Source organism: Oenanthe melanoleuca, chromosome 25, assembly GCF_029582105.1.
Source record: "Oenanthe melanoleuca isolate GR-GAL-2019-014 chromosome 25, OMel1.0, whole genome shotgun sequence".
Classification (NCBI taxonomy): domain Eukaryota; kingdom Metazoa; phylum Chordata; class Aves; order Passeriformes; family Muscicapidae; genus Oenanthe; species Oenanthe melanoleuca.
This window is the reverse complement of record NC_079358.1, coordinates 7663515-7680154: the sequence shown is the minus strand read 5'-3', so window position 1 is coordinate 7680154 and position 16640 is coordinate 7663515. Positions and strand designations below refer to the sequence as shown.

Below are 16640 nucleotides of genomic sequence, written 5' to 3'. Positions count from 1 at the left end.
TGGGGAAAGGTTTGGGGCGTCCCACGGCGAGTGGGATGTCTGGGAGGGTCCCGAGGATGTTCTAGGGGGTCCCGAGGGTTCTCGGGGGGTCCTGGGGGTGTTTGGGGGTCCCGGGATCATCTCCCGGGTCCTGCCCTGTCAATCACCAGACTGTCCCCGCCCATTGCTCCCAGCCGACCAATCACGGCCCCTCCTGGGCCGTAGCCCCGCCCACCTGCGCGCCGCCGCTGTCCTGTTGTGGGCGGGGCCTCGCCCGTCCGGCGGCCAATCAGCCCCGCGCTGCTTGGCGGGAAGCGTCACTTCCGGCGGAAGCGGCGGCGGCGGCGGCCCGAGGATGTTTTACCACGTGAGCGGCACCGGGGGTCACGTGGGGCACCGGGAGGGTCACGTGTCACACCGGGAGGGGGTCCTGGGGTCCCCTTGGGGGGTCCCGGGGGTGTCCCCGCTCTTGGGGCCGCTCCCGGAGCCTACAGCTGCCTCCCGGTGACTCCCGGTGCCCCAGATCTCCCTGGAGCACGAGATCCTCCTGCACCCCCGGTACTTCGGGCCCAACCTGCTCAACACCGTCAAACAGAAACTCTTCACCGAGGTGGAGGGGACCTGCACCGGCAAGTGAGCGGGGGGGGGGGGGGGGACGGCCCCAAAATCCCCAAAAACCCCCCCGGGAACCCAAAAACAGCCCCGGGAACCCAAAAACATCCCGGGAACCCAAAAACATCCCGGGAACCCAAAAACAGCCCCGGGAACCCAAAAACATCCCGGGGAAACCCCCAAAAACAGCCCGGACCCCAAAAACAGCCCGGGAACACAAAAACATCCCGGGAACCCAAAAACAGCCCCGGGAACCCCCGAGATCCCTCCCTGAGACACCCCCGGGACCCCCCAAACCGCCCCATGAACCCCAAAACGCACCCAGAACCCCCCCCCCAAAAAAAATCCCCAAAAAACCTCCAAACCATCCCAAAACCTTCCAAGAACCCAAAACACACCCAGGACCCCTCTAAAAATATCCCAAAAAAACTCCAAAACCTCCCAAAGCCTCCCGAACACAACTCAGGACCCCTCGAAACGACCCCAAACCCCCTCAAATCCCCCCAAACCCCCCCCCAAGCCCCACTGAGGAGCCACCAAAGTCCCCCAAGTCCCACTCAGGATCCCCAAATCCCAGTCAGGACCCCCAACACCCCCCCAAACTCCCTCTAAACTTCACTCGGGACCCCCAAACCCAACTCAGCAGCCCCCAAACTCCCCCCAAACCCCACTCAGGACCCCCAAACCCATCCCATCCCCCTCTACACCCTACTCAGGATCCCCAAACCCCACTCAGGATCCCCAAACCCCCCACACCCCACTCAGGATCCCCAAACCCCACTCAGCAGCCCCCTCTACACCCCACTCAGGATCCCCCAAGCTCCCCCAATCCTCACTCAGGACCACCTAAACTCCCCCCACACCCCACTCAGGATCACCAAACCCCCCCACACCCCACTCAGGATCCCCAAACCCCCCCAGACCCCACTCAGGAACCCCAAACCCAACTCAGGACCCTGCTCAGGACCCCCCACACCCCACTCAGGATCCCCCCAAACCCATCCCATCCCCCCCAAACCCCCCCAGACCCCCCTCCACCCCACTCAGGATCCCCCAAACCCCACTCAGGACCCCTCAAATCCCCCCAAACCCCACTCAGGACCCCTCAAATCCCCCCAAACTCCACTCAGGACCCCTCAAACCCCCCCAAATTCCACTCAGGACCCCTCAAATCCCCCCAAACTCCACTCAGGACCCCGCTCAGGACCCCCCAAACCCCACTCAGGACACTCCAAACCCCACTCAGGATCCCCAAACTCCCCCCAAACCCCACTCAGGACCCTCCAAACCCCACTCAGGACCCCCCACACCCCACTCAGGACCCCTCAAATCCCCCCAAACCCCACTCAGGACCCCCACCCCCCCGTGGCAGGTACGGGTTCGTCATCGCGGTCACCACCATCGATAACATCGGGGCCGGGGTGATCCAGCCGGGGCGGGGCTTCGTGCTGTACCCGGTGCGCTACAAGGCGATCGTGTTCCGGCCCTTCAAGGGAGAGGTGGTGGACGCCGTGGTCACCCAGGTCAACAAGGTGGGGCTGGGGGGGCCTGGGGGGGTCCTGGGGGGTTCTGGGGGGGTCCTGGGGGGTCCTGGGGGGGTCCTGGGGTCACCCAGGTCAACAAGGTGGGGCTGGGGGGGCCTGGGGGGGCCTGGGGGGGTCCTGGGGGGTTCTGGGGTCACCCAGGTCAACAAGGTGGGGCTGGGGGGTCCTGGGGGGTCCTGGGGGGGTTCTTGGGGGGGGCCTGGGGGGGTCCTGGGGGGGTCCTGGGGGGGTCCTGGGGTCACCCAGGTCAACAAGGTGGGACTGGGGGGGTCCTGGGGGGGTCCTGGGGTCACCCAGGTCAACAAGGTGGGGCTGGGGGGTCCTGGGGGGTCCTGGGGGGGTCCTGGGGTCACCCAGGTCAACAAGGTGGGGCTGGGGGGTCCTGGGGGGGTCCTGGGAGGGCCTGGGGGGGTTCTGGGGTCACCCAGGACAACAAGGTGGGGCTGGGGGGGCCTGGGGGGGCCTGGGGGGGTCCTGGGGGGGCCTGGGGGGGTCCTGGGGTCACCCAGGTCAACAAGGTGGGGCTTGGGGGGTCCTGGGAGGGCCTGGGGGGGTTCTGGGGTCACCCAGGACAACAAGGTGGGGCTGGGGGGGCCTGGGGGGGGTCCTGGGGGGGTCCTGGGGTCACCCAGGTCAACAAGGTGGGGCTGGGGGGTCCTGGGGGGGTCCTGGGGGGTTCTGGGGTCACCCAGGTCAACAAGGTGGGGCTGGGGGGTCCTGGGGGGGTCCTGGGGGGGGTCCTGGGGGGGTCCTGGGGGGGTCCTGGGGTCACCCAGGTCAACAGGGTGGGGATTGGGGGGTCCTGGGGGGGGTTCTGGGGGGGTTCTGGGGTCATCCAGATCAACAAGGTGGGGCTGGGGGGGCCTGGGGGGTCCTGGGGTCACCCAGGTCAACAGGGTGGGGATTGGGGGGTCCTGGGGGGGGTTCTGGGGGGGTTCTGGGGTCATCCAGATCAACAAGGTGGGGCTGGGGGGTCCTGGGGGGGGGTCCTGGGGGGTCCTGGGGGGGTTCTGGGGGGGTCCTGGGGGGGTCCTGGGGTCACCCAGGTCAACAAGGTGATGGTTTGGGGGGTCCTGGGGGGGCCTAGGGGGGTCCTGGGGTCACCCAGGTCAACAAGGTGGGGCTGGGGGGTCCTGGGGGGGGTTCTGGGGGGGTCCTGGGGTCACCCAGGTCAACAAGGTGGGGCTGGGGGGTCCTGAGGGGGTTCTGGGGGGTTCTGGGGTCACCCAGGTCAACAAGGTGATGGTTTGGGGGGGTTCTGGGGGGTCCTCAGGGGTTCTGGGGTAGTTCTGGGGGGATCCTGGGGGGTCCTGGAGGGGTTCTGGGGGGGTTCTGGAGTCCCCCAGTGTGCCAAGGTGGGGCTTTGGGGGGTCCTGGGGGGGTTCTGAGGGGGTCCTGGGGTCACCTGGGTGGTCAAAGGAAAAATTCTGAGGGTCCTGAGGGAGCTCTGGGGTCACACAGGTCAGCAAGGTGTGGATTTTGGGGGGTTTGGGGTCACTCAGGTCACCAAGGGGACAATTCTGGGGGTCCAGAGGAGGTTTTGGGGTCCCCCAGGTGGACAAGGTGACAATTTTGGGTGTTCAGAGGGTCTGCAGGGCCCTGACCCCCCTTTTCACCCTTTTTTACCATTTTTTGTCCCTTTTTGTCCCTTTGCCCCTCCCCAGGTCGGGCTGTTCACCGAGATCGGGCCCATGTCCTGCTTCATCTCCCGCCACGTGAGGGGGGGACACCCCAAAAACGTCACTGGGGGGAGGCGTGGGGACCCCAAAATCCCCCTTTGGGGGATCCCCTGACCCCTCTGAGCCCCCCAAAAACCCCCTGCCCCCCCTTGTCCCCCCCAGTCCATCCCCTCGGAGATGGAATTCGACCCCAACTCCAACCCCCCCTGCTACAAAACCGTGGACGAGGTGAGTTTGGGGGGGCCCTGGGGGGGGGTCCCCGATGTCCCCAAGGTCCCCTCCCCCACCCGGGGGGGTCCCCGGGGCCCCCTCCCAGCGTCCCCTCCCCCCCCCAGGACATCGTGATCCAGCAGGACGACGAAATTCGGCTGAAGATCGTGGGAACGCGCGTGGACAAGAACGACATCGTCAGTGGGGGAGGGGGGGATGGGGGGACCCGGGGATTGGGGGGACCCCGAGGTTTGGGGGGGACACTGAAATTTTGGGGGGAAATTCTGAAGTTTGGGAGAGGAAATCCTAAACTTTGGGGGTTGTGGCCGTTTTGGTGGGAAATGCCCAATTCCAGGGGGAAATCCCAAATTTTGGGGGGAATTTTCAGTTTTGGGGTGTCCCCAGTTTTTGTGGGGGGGAGTGTCCAGGTGAGCCCCTCCCTCTGACCCTCCCCCTTCCCTCCCCAGTTCGCCATTGGCTCCTTGATGGACGATTACCTGGGTGAGTCTGGGGGTTCCCTGGGGGTCCCCCCACCCCAAAATCCCTCCGGGGATTCCACTGGGGAATTTTGGGAGGGGGAAATTGGGATCCCTCCACCTCATCCCTGTTCCATCTCCCCCCAGGCCTCGTCAGCTGAGCACCAGGAGCACCCAGGACTCCTCCCTAGTTGTGCCCCCCCCAAATTTTGGGGTGCCCCCTCCCCAAATTTTGGGACTCCCCCCCAGTTTTGGGGGGTTCTGGCGGCAGGGCCACCCCTGGAGCTGGGGGGGCTCTGCCTTTCTCCTCTACATTCCCAATAAAAGCCTTTTTCACCATTTTCAAACTTTCTCGCTTATTTTGGAGGGTCCTGGAATTTTAGAGGGGGCTCCTTACCTCGAGTGGGCCCCACCGCGGAATTGCCGCTTTAAGGCGGCATCGCCCCTTTAAGTGCACCCCCCGTTTCCACGGCAACCGCCCCTTTCGGTGCTTTACGACGCCGCGCGCCACTGTCGCGCTGTTTCCCCCCCTCCTTCCGCGCTTTGCGGCCGCGGCCCGGCCTTCTCTCCGAGCTCTCCAAGATGGCGGTGTCCGGGGTGAGCGCGGCCGCCGCCGCCATCCGCCGCCATCCTCCTTCCCCCGCCGCCCCGGCGCGCCCCCGCCGCCACCGGGAGAGCAGCGGGGCACCGGGGATGAGGCTCCGCCGGGTTTGGAGCCGCGGGGATGCTCCGGGAGGCGCGGATGGCGGCGGGAAGGGAGCGGGGCCCTGAGGGGAGCCGGGCTTGGAGCGGGGGGCGGGCCCGGGGAGTGAAGGGGGGGTCGTGTCACAGCCTTGGGGACACTTCGGGGACCCCCCTGACCCCAATTCCGCCAGACCCTCCCCAGGAACCCCAAATCCCGGCGGGTTTCAGAGCCGCCATCCCCTGCGAGCGCCCATATCGGGACTCCTGAGCCCCCAGTGTCCCCCAGTGTCCCCCCAGTGTCCCCCAGTGTGACCCCAGCGTCACCGCAGTGTGACCCCAGTGCCTCCAACTTTTGGGGGAACAAAAATCCCAATTGCCCCCAAATCCTGCCCATCTCCCCCAAAATCCGAGCGGGTTCCAAGCCCCGATCCCAACCTTGAGTCCCCTGCACTGGGTCCCTTTGTCCCCGCGGTCCCTCCCGCTGCCCCCACAGCCCTGGCGACATTTGGGGGACATTTAGGGGACCCCACACCCCAATTTCCCCGCCAGCTGAGGAGGGTTTAAAACCCCAAATTCCTCGGGCGCTCAGCTCCGGCTGCTCTGTGCCCGCGGCGGTTTGGGGACACTCGGGCACACTCGGAGACACTCGGGCACACTCGGGGACACTCGGGCACACTCGGGGACACTCGGGGACACTCGGACGTTCCCGCAGACGCTGTACACGTACCCCGAGAACTGGCGCGCCTTCAAGGCTCTCATCGCCGCCCAGTACTCGGGCGCTCGGCTCCGCGTGCTCTCGGCTCCCCCCCAGTTCCACTTCGGCCACACCAACCGCAGCCCGCAGTTCCTGCAGAAGTTCCCGCTGGGGAAGGTGCGTTCTGACCCAAAAAACCAAAATTTGAGATGTTTGGGCTTTGGGGTTGAGGGTTTGAGTTACACAGATATTGGGGTTTTGGTTCAGACCCTGCAGTTCCTGCAGAAGTGCCCGCTGGGGAAGGTGGGTTCTGACCCAAAAAACCAAAATTTGGGGTGTTTGGGCTTTGGGGTTGAGGGTTTGAGTTACACAGATTTTGGGGTTTTGGTTCAGACCCTGCAGTTCCTGCAGAAGTTCCCGCTGGGGAAGGTGCGTTCTGACCCAAAAAACCCGAAATTTGGGGTGTTTGGGATTGAGGGTTTGGGTTCAAACCCTGCAGTTCCTGCAGAAGTTCCCGCTGGGGAAGGTGGGTTCCGACCCCAAAAAACCCGAAATTTGGGGTGTTTGGGCTTTGGGGTTGGTGGATTTAGGGGTTTGGGTTACACAGATTTTGGGGTTTTGGTTCAGACCCTGCAGTTCCTGCAGAAGTTCCCGCTGGGGAAGGTGCGTTCTGACCCAAAAAAACCAAAATTTGGGGTGTTTGGGGTATGAGGTTGAGGGTTGGGGTTACACAGAATTGGGGTTTGGGTTCAGACCCTGCAGTTCCTGCAGAAGTTCCTGCTGGGGAAGGTGGGTTCTGACCCAAAAAACCAAAATTTGGGGTGTTTGGGGTTTGGGATTGAGGGTTTGGGTTCAGACCCCGCAATTCCTGCAGAAGTTCCCGCTGGGGAAGGTGCGTTCTGACCCAAAAAACCCGAAATTTGGGGTGTTTGGGCTTTGGGATTGAGGGTTTGGGTTCAAACCCTGCAGTTCCTGCAGAAATTCCCACTAGGGAAGGTGGGTTCCGACCCCAAAAAACCAAAATTTGGGATGTTTGGGCTTTGGGGTTGGTGGGTTTAGCGGTTTGGGTTACACAGATTTTGGGGTTTTGGTTCAGACCCTGCAGTTCCTGCAGAAGTGCCCACTGGGGAAGGTGGGTTCTGACCCAAAAAACCCGAAATTTGGGCTGTTTGGGGTTTGGGATTGAGGGTTTGGGTTCAGACCCCGCAGTTCCTGCAGAAGTTCCCGCTGGGGAAGGCGGGTTCTGACATAAAAACCCGAAATTTGGGATATTTGGGTTTTGGGGTTGGTGGGTTTAGCGGTTTGGGTTACACAGATTTTGGGGTTTTGGGAGGTTCAGACCCCACAGTTCCTGCAGAGGTTCCTGCTGGGAACTGACCCCAGAATTTGGGATTTGGGGGATCCTGAGCCCCAGAACTTGGGATTTGTGGTTCTGGAGGATTTGGGGTTCTATCCCAAAAACGGTGACTCTTGATGGGCATTTGGGGGAAATTTCAGGTGGAGTTTTTGTGGAATATGGGCTGGGGGTTTGGGGCTTTGGAGATCTGGGGTTTTTAGGGAATTTGGGCTGAAATTTGAGATTTGGGGTGTTTGGTTTTTGGGGTGGGAATTGAAAGTTTTGAGGTTTTTTGGGTTTTTTGGGTGGTTTCACCCCAAATTTCCCCGCGCCAGGTCCCGGCCTTCGAAGGGGACGACGGATTCTGCGTCTTCGAGAGCAACGCCATCGCCTACTATGGTGGGGGCAATTAGCCTCATTAGCCTTGATTAGCTTTATTTTGGGCTTAATTGGGTTTATTCCTCCTGCCTAATTACCAGCCTAACGAATTAACCCTTTCCTGCTCCTTCTGGTACCTGGTTAATGATCTCCCTTTGCCCCTTAAGGAGTCCCCCTCTAATTAACGACCCTGCTGGATAACTAATTATTCTCCTGGCTAATTAATTATCCTCCTGGCTAATTAATTAACCCTTTCCCACCCGCAGCTCCAGCTCCATTGCTCTGGTCCCCCCTGAACGAGCGTCCCTTGTCCCTTAAGGAGTGCTCCTGCCTTTTCACCAGGTTTCCATCTAATTAATGCCCCCTTGGCTAATTAATGAACCCAATGGCTGATTAATGAGCCCAATGGCTGATTAATGAACCCCTTGGCTGATTAATGTCCTCCTTGACTAATTAATGAACCCCTTGGCTGATTAATGCCCCTCTTGGCTGATTAATGATCCTCTTGGCTGATTAATTAAATTTTTTACTCTCAGTAAACTCAGGTTTATTGAAGAGTTAAAGAGCAGCCCTTCACGGGGTCGTTTGCCCCTTAATGTGTCTCTTATTTAATTAATGAGTCCCCTGGTTGATTAACAGCTCTCCTGGCTAATTAATGGCCCTGCTGGCTAATGAATTAACCCTTTCCTGCCTGCAGTGAGCAGAGGGGATCCGTGGGGCAGCATCACTCTGATCCCTCCTTAGTGATCTCCCAGTGCCAATCAGGGACTCCCCCAGCCTTTAATGAGCCCCTCCCCTAATTAGTGACCCAGCTGGCTAATGAATTAACCCCTTCCTGCCCGCAGTGAGCACGGAGGAGCTGCGGGGCAGCATCACTGATCCCCCATTAATGATCTCCCTTGTCCCATTAGGGACTCCCCAGCCTTTAATGAGCCCCTCCCCTAATTAATGACCCTGCTGGCTAATGAATTAACCCCTTGCTGCCCGCAGTGAGCACGGAGGAGCTGCGGGGCAGCACGCCCGAGGCAGCAGCAGCAGTGCTGCAGTGGGTGAACTTCGCTGACAGCGACGTGGTGCCCCCGGCCAGCACCTGGGTGTTCCCCACCCTGGGGATCCTGCACTACAACAAACAGGTCTGGGGGCCTGGGGGAGGTTTTGGGGATTTTTTTCAGATTTTTTGGGGAATTTTTTCAGGAATTATTTGGATTTTTTTTTTTTAATTTTTGGGGAATTTTTCAGGATTTTTTTTGGGATACTTTTTGGGAATTTTTCAGGAATTATTTAGGATATTTTGATTTTTATTTTTTTAATTTTCCAGGATTTTTTCGGATTTTTTTCAGGATTTATTTGAGAATTATTCAGGATTTTTTAAGGATTTTTTTTAAAAATTTTTCTTAATTTTTGGAGAATTTTCAGGAATTTTGTGAGATATTTTGTCGAATTTTTTGGGATATTTTCTGGAATTTTTTAAAATATTTTCAGGGTTTTTTTTTTTTTTTTATTTGTGGGGTTTTTTTTCAGGACTTTTTTGGGATTTTTTTTCAGGGTATTTTGGTGATTTTTTTCAGGAATTTTTGCATATTTCTCAGGATGTTCTTGGGATAATTTTGGGAATTTTTTGGGGATTATTAGGAATGATTTTGGAGAGTTTGGGGATTTTTTGGGGGGTGGGCCTGGTGGAGACTTGAAGGGTTGTTTTTGGGAGGGCCAGGGGTGGTTTTGGGGGTCCCTTCCCCAATTTTGGGTGTCCCCCTCCCCTGTTTTGGTTTCCCCTCCCCAATTTCGTGTCCCCTCCCCACCTGTCCCTGTGTCACACCTGTCTCTGTGTCACACCTGTGTGTCACACCTGTGTCACACCTGTGTCACACCTGTGCCCTGTGCCTGTCTCTGTGTCACACCTGTCTGTGTCACACCTGTCTTTGTGTCACACCTGTCCCTGTGTCACACTGTCTCTGTGTCCCCTCCTGTGCCCTGTGTCACACCTGTCACACCTGTCCTGTCACACTGTCTCTGTCCCCAGGCCACCGAGGTGGCGAAGGAGGAGGTGCGCCGGGTGCTGGGGGTGCTGGACGGGCACCTGAGAACCAGAACGTTCCTGGTGGGGGAGAGGGTGAGCCTGGCTGACATCAGCCTGGTGTGCGCCCTGCTCTGGCTCTACAAACAGGTACAGCACACCTGGGGGCACCTGGGTACAGGTACAGCACACCTGGGACAGGTACAGCTCACCTGGGTACACCTGGGACAGGTACAGGTAAACACACACACACCTGGGACAGGTACGGGTACACCTGGGACAGGTACAGCACACCTGGGGAATCACACAGGGTGAGCCTGGCTGACATCAGCCTGGTGTGCGCCCTGCTCTGGCTCTACAAACAGGTACGGGGCACCTGGGGCAGGTACAGCACACCTGGGTACACCTGGGGGCAGGTACAGCACACCTGGGGCAGGTACAGCACACCTGGGACAGGTACAGCACACCTGGGGGCACCTGGGGCAGGTACAGCACACCTGGGACAGGTACAGCACACCTGGGGGGTCACACAGGGTGAGCCTGGCTGACATCAGCCTGGTGTGCGCCCTGCTCTGGCTCTACAAACAGGTATGGGGCACCTGGGGGCACCTGGGACAGGTACAGCACACCTGGCACAGGGACAGCACACCTGGGACAGGTACAGCACACCTGGGTACAGGTACAGCACACCTGGGGCAGGTACAGCACACCTGGGGCAGGTACAGCACACCTGGGTACAGGTACAGCACACCTGGGACAGGTACAGCACACCTGGGGCAGGTACAGCACACCTGGGTACAGGTACAGCACACCTGGGACAGGTACAGCACACCTGGGGCAGGTACAGCACACCTGGGGCAGGTACAGCACACCTGGGGGCACCTGGGGCAGGTACAGCACACCTGGGTACAGGTACAGCTCACCTGGGACAGGTACAGCACACCTGGGGCAGGTACAGCACACCTGGGGGCACCTGGGACAGGTACAGCACACCTGGGATAGGTACAGCACACCTGGGGCAGGTACAGCACACCTGGGATAGGTACAGCACACCTGGGGGCAGGTACAGCACACCTGGCACAGGTACAGCACACCTGGGGCAGGTACAGCTCACCTGGGCACAGGTACAGCACACCTGGGACAGGTACAGCACACCTGAGACAGGTACAGCACACCTGGGGGCAGGTACAGCACACCTGGGACAGGTACAGCACACCTGGGGGCAGGTACAGCTCACCTGGGGCAGGTACAGCACACCTGGGGGCAGGTACAGCTCACCTGGGGGCACCTGGGGCAGGTACAGCACACCTGGGGCAGGTACAGCACACCTGGGGGCAGGTACAGCTCACCTGGGGGCACCTGGGGCAGGTACAGCACACCTGGGTACAGGTACAGCACACCTGGGGCAGGTACAGCTCACCTGGGGGCAGGTACAGCTCTCCTGGGCACAGGTACAGCTCACCTGGCACAGGTACAGCACACCTGGGGCAGGTACAGCACACCTGGGACAGGTACAGCACACCTGGGGGTGCCAGGGGGTTTGGGGTGATTTTGGGGTGCCGGGCAGGTTTTGTTCAGGATCCCCGATGGGTTTGGGGGTGTCCCAGTGGGGCTGGTTGGGGTCCCAGGTGCGTCCCAGGTGAATTTTGGGGTATTCCAGATGTATTTTGAGAGCCCAGGTGCATTATGGGATGTCCCAGGTGTATTTGGGATCTCAGGAGTATTATGGGATGTCTCAGGTGTGTTTTGGGGTCTCAGGTATATTTTGGGGTGTCCCAGGTGTGTTATGGGATGTCTCAGGTGTGTTTTGGGGTCCCAGGTATATTTTGGGATGTCTCAGGTATGTTGTGGGATGTCTCAGGTGTGTTATGGGATATCTCAGGTGTGTTTTGGGGTCTCAGGTATGTTGTGGGATGTCTCAGGTGTATTTTGTGATGTCTCAGGTACATTTTGGTACATCTTAGGTTTATTATGGGCTATCTCAGGTGTGTTTTGGGGTATCTCAGGTATATTTTGGGATGTCTCAGGTGCATTGTGGGATGTCTCAGGTGCATTATGGGATATCCCAGGTGCATTATGGGATGTCTCAGGTGCATTATGGGATGTCTCAGGTGTGTTTTGGGGTATCCCAGGTGTATTGTGGGATATCTCAGGTGCATTATGGGATGTCTCAGGTGTGTTCTTGGGGTATCCCAGGTGTATTTAGGGGTCTCAGGCTGTTCTGGGCTCTCCCCAGGTGCTGGACCCCGCCTTCCGGGGCCCGTTTGGGAACGTGAACCGCTGGTTCCTCACCTGCCTGAACCAGCCCCAGTTCAAGGCTGTGCTGGGGGAGGTGCAGCTGTGCCAGAGGATGGCGCAGTTCGACGGTGAGAGACACCTGGGGGCACCTGGGGGACACACCTGGGGGGCACCTGGGGGGATGGGACACACCTGGGGGGGATGGGACACACCTGGGGGCACCTGGGGGGATGGGACACACCTGGGGGGGATGGGACACACCTGGGGGCACCTGGGCACACCTGGGAGGCACCTGGAACACCTGGGGGGGATGGGACACACCTGGGGGGGATGGGACACACCTGGGGGGGATGGGACACACCTGGGGGGGTGGGACACACCTGGGGGGGATGGGACACACCTGGGGGGGGATGAGACACACCTGGGGGGAATGGGACACACCTGGGGGGCACCTGGCACACCTGGGGGGGATGGGACACACCTGGGGGGGAATGGGACACACCTGGGGGGGGATGGGACACACCTGGGAGGCACCTGGAACACCTGGGGGGATGGGACACACCTGGGGGGGGATGAGACACACCTGGGGGGAATGGGACACACCTGGGAGGCACCTGGAACACCTGGGGGGAATGGGACACGCCTGGGGGGGATGGGACACACCTGGGGGGGATGGGACACACCTGGGGGGGTGGGACACACCTGGGGGGCACCTGGAACACCTGGGGGGCACCTGGAACACCTGGGGGACACACCTGGGCATATCTGGGGGGCCTGGGACACACCTGGGGCACACCTAGTGGGGCTGGTGGACAAAACAAAGGAAATTTCGGGGCCGTTTCAAAAGGGAAAGAAAGGGAATTTTGGGGTTTTTCCAAAAAGAAATAAAAGGGGAATTTGAAGAGATTTTATCGAGCTTTGAAAGGAGCAGAAAAGATGAATTTTACAGGAATTTGAAAAGGGTTTTTTAAGGTAAAGAATGGGCAGAGAAGCTGAATTTTATGGGAGTTTCAAAAGGTTCAAAAGGAGCAGAAAAAATAAATTTTATGGGGATTTTAAAAGGGCAGGAAAGATAAATTCTGTGGGAAATAAAAAAGGTTAAAAAGAGGCAGAAAAGCTGAATTCTAGAGAATTCAAGAAGGGGTTTTTTTTGAGGTGAGAGGCCCAAAAAAAAACCAAATTTTGTGGCATTTTTTGAGTAAAAAAAGCCGAAACTAACCCCAAATTTTTTGTGACAAAAGCCAAGAAGTTTGCAGAGAGCCAGTCCCGGAAGGAGAAGGAGAAGGAGCCCCCCAGGAAGGAGAAGGAGCCCCCCAAGAAGGAGAAGCCCCCCAAGAAGGAGGAGAAGCGGCCGGAGCCCGACGAGGAGCTGGACGAGTGCGAGCAGGTCCTGGCAGCTGAGCCCAAGGCCAAGGACCCCTTTGCTCACCTGCCCAAGAGGTGGGGCACACCTGGGGGGCTGGGAGCATTGGGGACACACCTGGGGGAGTTGGGACACACCTGGGGACACCTGGGGGGGCTGGGGACACACCTGGGGACACCTGGGATACACCTGGAGGGGTTTGGGGTCACTTTGAGGGGGTTTGGGGGTCACTCACAGGGTCAGTCGTGGGATTTGGGGTCACCCAGGGGATCACCCAGGGGGTCACTGAGGTTTTAGGGTCACTCAGAGGTCACTCAGGGGTCACTCATGGTCACTCAGAGGTCACTCATGGTCACTCAGGGGTCACTCTGTCCCTGTGTCTGTCCCAGCCCGTTTGTCCTGGACGAGTTCAAGCGCAAGTACTCCAACGAGGACACGCTGTCGGTGGCGCTGCCCCATTTCTGGGAGCACTTTGACCCCCAGGGTTGGTCGCTGTGGTTCTGCCAGTACCGGTACCCCGAGGAGCTGAGCCAGACCTTCATGAGCTGCAACCTCATCACTGGTGAGAGCCTTCCTCAGCAGCAGCATCCTCATCCTCACCTTCATCCTCATTGCCAGCCTCATCCTCACCTTCATCCTGATCACCATCCTCATCCTCACCTTCATCATCATTCTCATCATCCTTCATCATTCTCTCTTTTATTCTCATCCTCACCTTCATTCTCATCCTCTCCTTAATCCTCATCCTCATCTCCATCCTCATCATCATCCTCACTTTCATTATCATTCTTCATTCTAATTATCATTTTCACCTTCATCCTCATCCTTTTTTTCATCCTGATCATCATCCTCACCTTCGTTCGCATTGTCACTTTCATCATTATCATCATCATCCTCACCTTCATCCTCATTGCCAGCCTCATCCTCAGCACCTTCCTCATTGCCATCCTCATCCTCACTGTCATCCTCACTCTTACCCTCATCTTCATCCTCATCTTTATCCTCGTCATCCTTTTCGTTTTCATCATTCTCTCCTTTATCCTTATCCTCACCTTCATTCTCACCTTCATTCTCATCTTCATTCTCACCTTCATCCTCATCACCATCCTCATTCTCATCTTTTTTCTAATCCTCAGCATTATCCTCATCATCCTCACCTTCATCCTCAACCTCACCTTTATCCTCATCCTCATCTTTATCCTCATCAGCATCCTCATCATCCTCCCCTTTATCCTTACTTTTATCCCCATCATTCTCTTCATGCTCTTCATCCTCACTTTCATCCTTTCATTCTTCCATCATCATCATCCCCTTTCTTTTCATCCTCGCCTTTATCATCTTCATCATCCTTGTCATCCTCGTGTTCATCATCCTTATCATCCTCACTTTTATTTTCATCATCCTGATTCTGTCCTTCATCATCCTCACTCTCACTGTCCTCATCCTCAGCCTTTATCCTCATCCTCAACCTTTATCCTCATCTTCACCTTTACCCTCCTCATCCTCACCCTCCTCCTCCTCCTCCTCCGCAGGGATGTTCCAGCGCCTGGACAAGCTGCGCAAGAACGCCTTCGCCTCGGTGGTGCTGTTTGGGAGCAACAACGACAGCAGCATCTCGGGGGTCTGGGTGATGAGGGGCCAGGAGCTGGCCTTCACGGTGAGGGGGTTCCCAAAAATCCCAAAAATTCCCAAAATGGCCCCAAAAACAGCCATGGAGTGGTGTTTATGGGGAGAAAATCCCAAAAATCCCCACTGAAATATCCCGAAATGTCCCCCAAATCCAAGGTCTGGGTGATGGGGGGCCAGGAGCTGGCCTTCACGGTGAGGGGGTTCCCAAAAATTCCCAAAATAGCCCCAAAAACAGCCATAGAATGGCATTTATGGGGAGAAAATCCCCATTGAAATATCCCAAAACAGCCCCAGAATATCCCAGAAATGCCTCAAAATCCTTCCCTGGGACCAGGAGCTGGTGAGGGGATTCTCAAATATTCCCAAAATTTCCAAAATGGCCCTAAAAACAACCATGGAGTGATGTTTATGGGGAGAAAATCCCAAAAATCCCCACTGAAATGTCCCAAAATGTCCCCCAAATCCAAGGTCTGGGTGATGGGGGGCCAGGAGCTGGCCTTCACGGTGAGGGGGTTCCCAAAAATCCCAAAATCTCCCAAACTGATCCCGAAAACAGGCACAGAATGGCGTTTATGGGGAGAAAATCCCCATTGAAATGTCCCAAACCAGCCCCAAAATATCCCAAAAATGTCACAAAATCATTCTCTGGGGCCAGGAGCTGATGATGGGATTCCCAAAATTTCCCAAAAATTCCCAAAATGGCCCCAAAACCAGCCACAAAACAACATTTACAGGGAGAAAACCCCAAAAATCCCCATTGAAATCCCAAAAATCCCCATTGAAATACCCCAAAAATCCCAAGAAAATCAGATTTTTTCCCCGTTTTTTTTCACTAATCACCATTTTTCCCGTTTTTCCCGTTTTTTCCCCCGTTTTCCCCAGCTGTGCCCCGACTGGCAGGTGGATTACGAGTCCTACACCTGGCGCAAGCTGGACCCCGAGAGCGCCGAGTGCCGGACGCTGGTGCAGGAATATTTCCTGTGGGAGGGCGAGTTCCGGCACGTGGGGAAGCCCTTCAACCAGGGCAAGATCTTCAAGTGAAAATTTGGGCTGAAATCCCGGGATTTTGGGGCTCAGATTCTGAGATTTGGGGTTCAGATCCCAGGATTTCGAACCTTTCAACCAGGGCAAGATCTTCAAGTGAAAATTTGGGTGAAATCCCGGGATTTTGGGGCTCAGATTTTGGGATTTGGGGTTCAGATCCCAGGATTTCAAACCCTTCAACCAGGGCAAGATCTTCAAGTGAATTTGGGGTGAAATCCTGAGATTTTGGGGCTGAAATCCCGGGATTTTGGGGCTCAGATCCCGGGATTTTGGGGCTCAGATTCTGGGATTTGGGGTTCAAATCCCAGGATTTCAAACCCTTCAACCAGGGCAAGATCTTCAAATGATTTGGGGTCAAATCCCGGGATTTTGGGGCTCAGATTCTGGGATTTCAAACCCTTCAACCAGGGTGAGATCCTCAAGTGAATTCTGGGGTGAAATCCCGGGATTTTGGGGCTCAGATTTTGGGATTTGGGATTCAGATCCCAGGATTTCAAACCTTTCAACCAGGGCAAGATCTTCAAGTGAATTTGGGCTGAAATCCTGGGATTTTGGGGCTCAGATTCTGAGATTTGGGGTTCAGATCCCAGGATTTTGAACCCTTCAACCAGGGCAAGATCTTCAAATGATTTGGGGTCAAATCCCGGGATTTTGGGGCTCAGATTCTGGGATTTCAAACCCTTCAACCAGGGTGAGATCCTCAAGTGAATTCTGGGGTGAAATCCCGGGATTTTGGGGCTCAGATTTTGGGATTTGGGAT

The 16640-nt window shown here is 57.2% G+C and overlaps 2 protein-coding genes and 2 long non-coding RNA genes across 5 annotated transcripts; 2 read left to right on the top strand and 2 right to left on the bottom strand.

The window, feature by feature from the left end:
• Positions 1–178: 178 nt before the first annotated feature.
• Positions 179–4839, top strand: POLR2G (RNA polymerase II subunit G). Its single transcript, XM_056510371.1, has 8 exons — positions 179–346; positions 503–612; positions 1964–2123; positions 3800–3850; positions 3977–4042; positions 4150–4221; positions 4492–4525; positions 4648–4839. Exons 1-8 carry the CDS (start codon positions 335–337, stop codon positions 4659–4661), a joined length of 519 nt encoding a protein of 172 aa, XP_056366346.1. The 5' UTR covers positions 179–334; the 3' UTR covers positions 4662–4839.
• A 187-nt stretch (positions 4840–5026) lies between these two features.
• EEF1G (eukaryotic translation elongation factor 1 gamma) lies at positions 5027–16200 on the top strand. The gene is made up of 10 exons (XM_056510436.1): positions 5027–5097; positions 5897–6055; positions 7550–7613; positions 8583–8725; positions 9613–9756; positions 11843–11972; positions 13086–13284; positions 13597–13769; positions 14740–14864; positions 15719–16200. The coding sequence occupies exons 1-10, from the start codon at positions 5083–5085 to the stop codon at positions 15875–15877; spliced, it is 1311 nt and encodes a 436-aa protein (XP_056366411.1). The 5' UTR covers positions 5027–5082; the 3' UTR covers positions 15878–16200.
• LOC130263001 (uncharacterized) lies at positions 9883–12130 on the bottom strand. 2 transcript variants are annotated; one of them, XR_008842255.1, is made up of 3 exons: positions 12116–12130; positions 10124–10215; positions 9883–10002 (listed from the first exon to the last, which is right to left on the bottom strand). It is a non-coding gene; the product is annotated as an uncharacterized LOC130263001 (long non-coding RNA). The 2 variants fall into 2 exon arrangements; XR_008842256.1 differs by lacking the exon at positions 12116–12130 and adding an exon at positions 10276–10334.
• On the bottom strand, positions 16052–16337 carry LOC130262987 (uncharacterized). Its single transcript, XR_008842239.1, has 2 exons — positions 16199–16337; positions 16052–16155 (listed from the first exon to the last, which is right to left on the bottom strand). It is a non-coding gene; the product is annotated as an uncharacterized LOC130262987 (long non-coding RNA).
• Positions 16338–16640: the final 303 nt, after the last annotated feature.

Bases quoted from the DNA above. Each gene is read 5' to 3' on its own strand.
- EEF1G (XM_056510436.1), top strand. The intron at 8,726-9,612 runs GTCTGGGGGCCT...CTCTGTCCCCAG, and splicing joins TCCTGCACTACAACAAACAG to GCCACCGAGGTGGCGAAGGA. The intron at 14,865-15,718 runs GTGAGGGGGTTC...CGTTTTCCCCAG, and splicing joins GCCAGGAGCTGGCCTTCACG to CTGTGCCCCGACTGGCAGGT.
- POLR2G (XM_056510371.1), top strand. The intron at 4,043-4,149 runs GTGAGTTTGGGG...TCCCCCCCCCAG, and splicing joins GCTACAAAACCGTGGACGAG to GACATCGTGATCCAGCAGGA. The intron at 4,222-4,491 runs GTCAGTGGGGGA...TTCCCTCCCCAG, and splicing joins GCGTGGACAAGAACGACATC to TTCGCCATTGGCTCCTTGAT.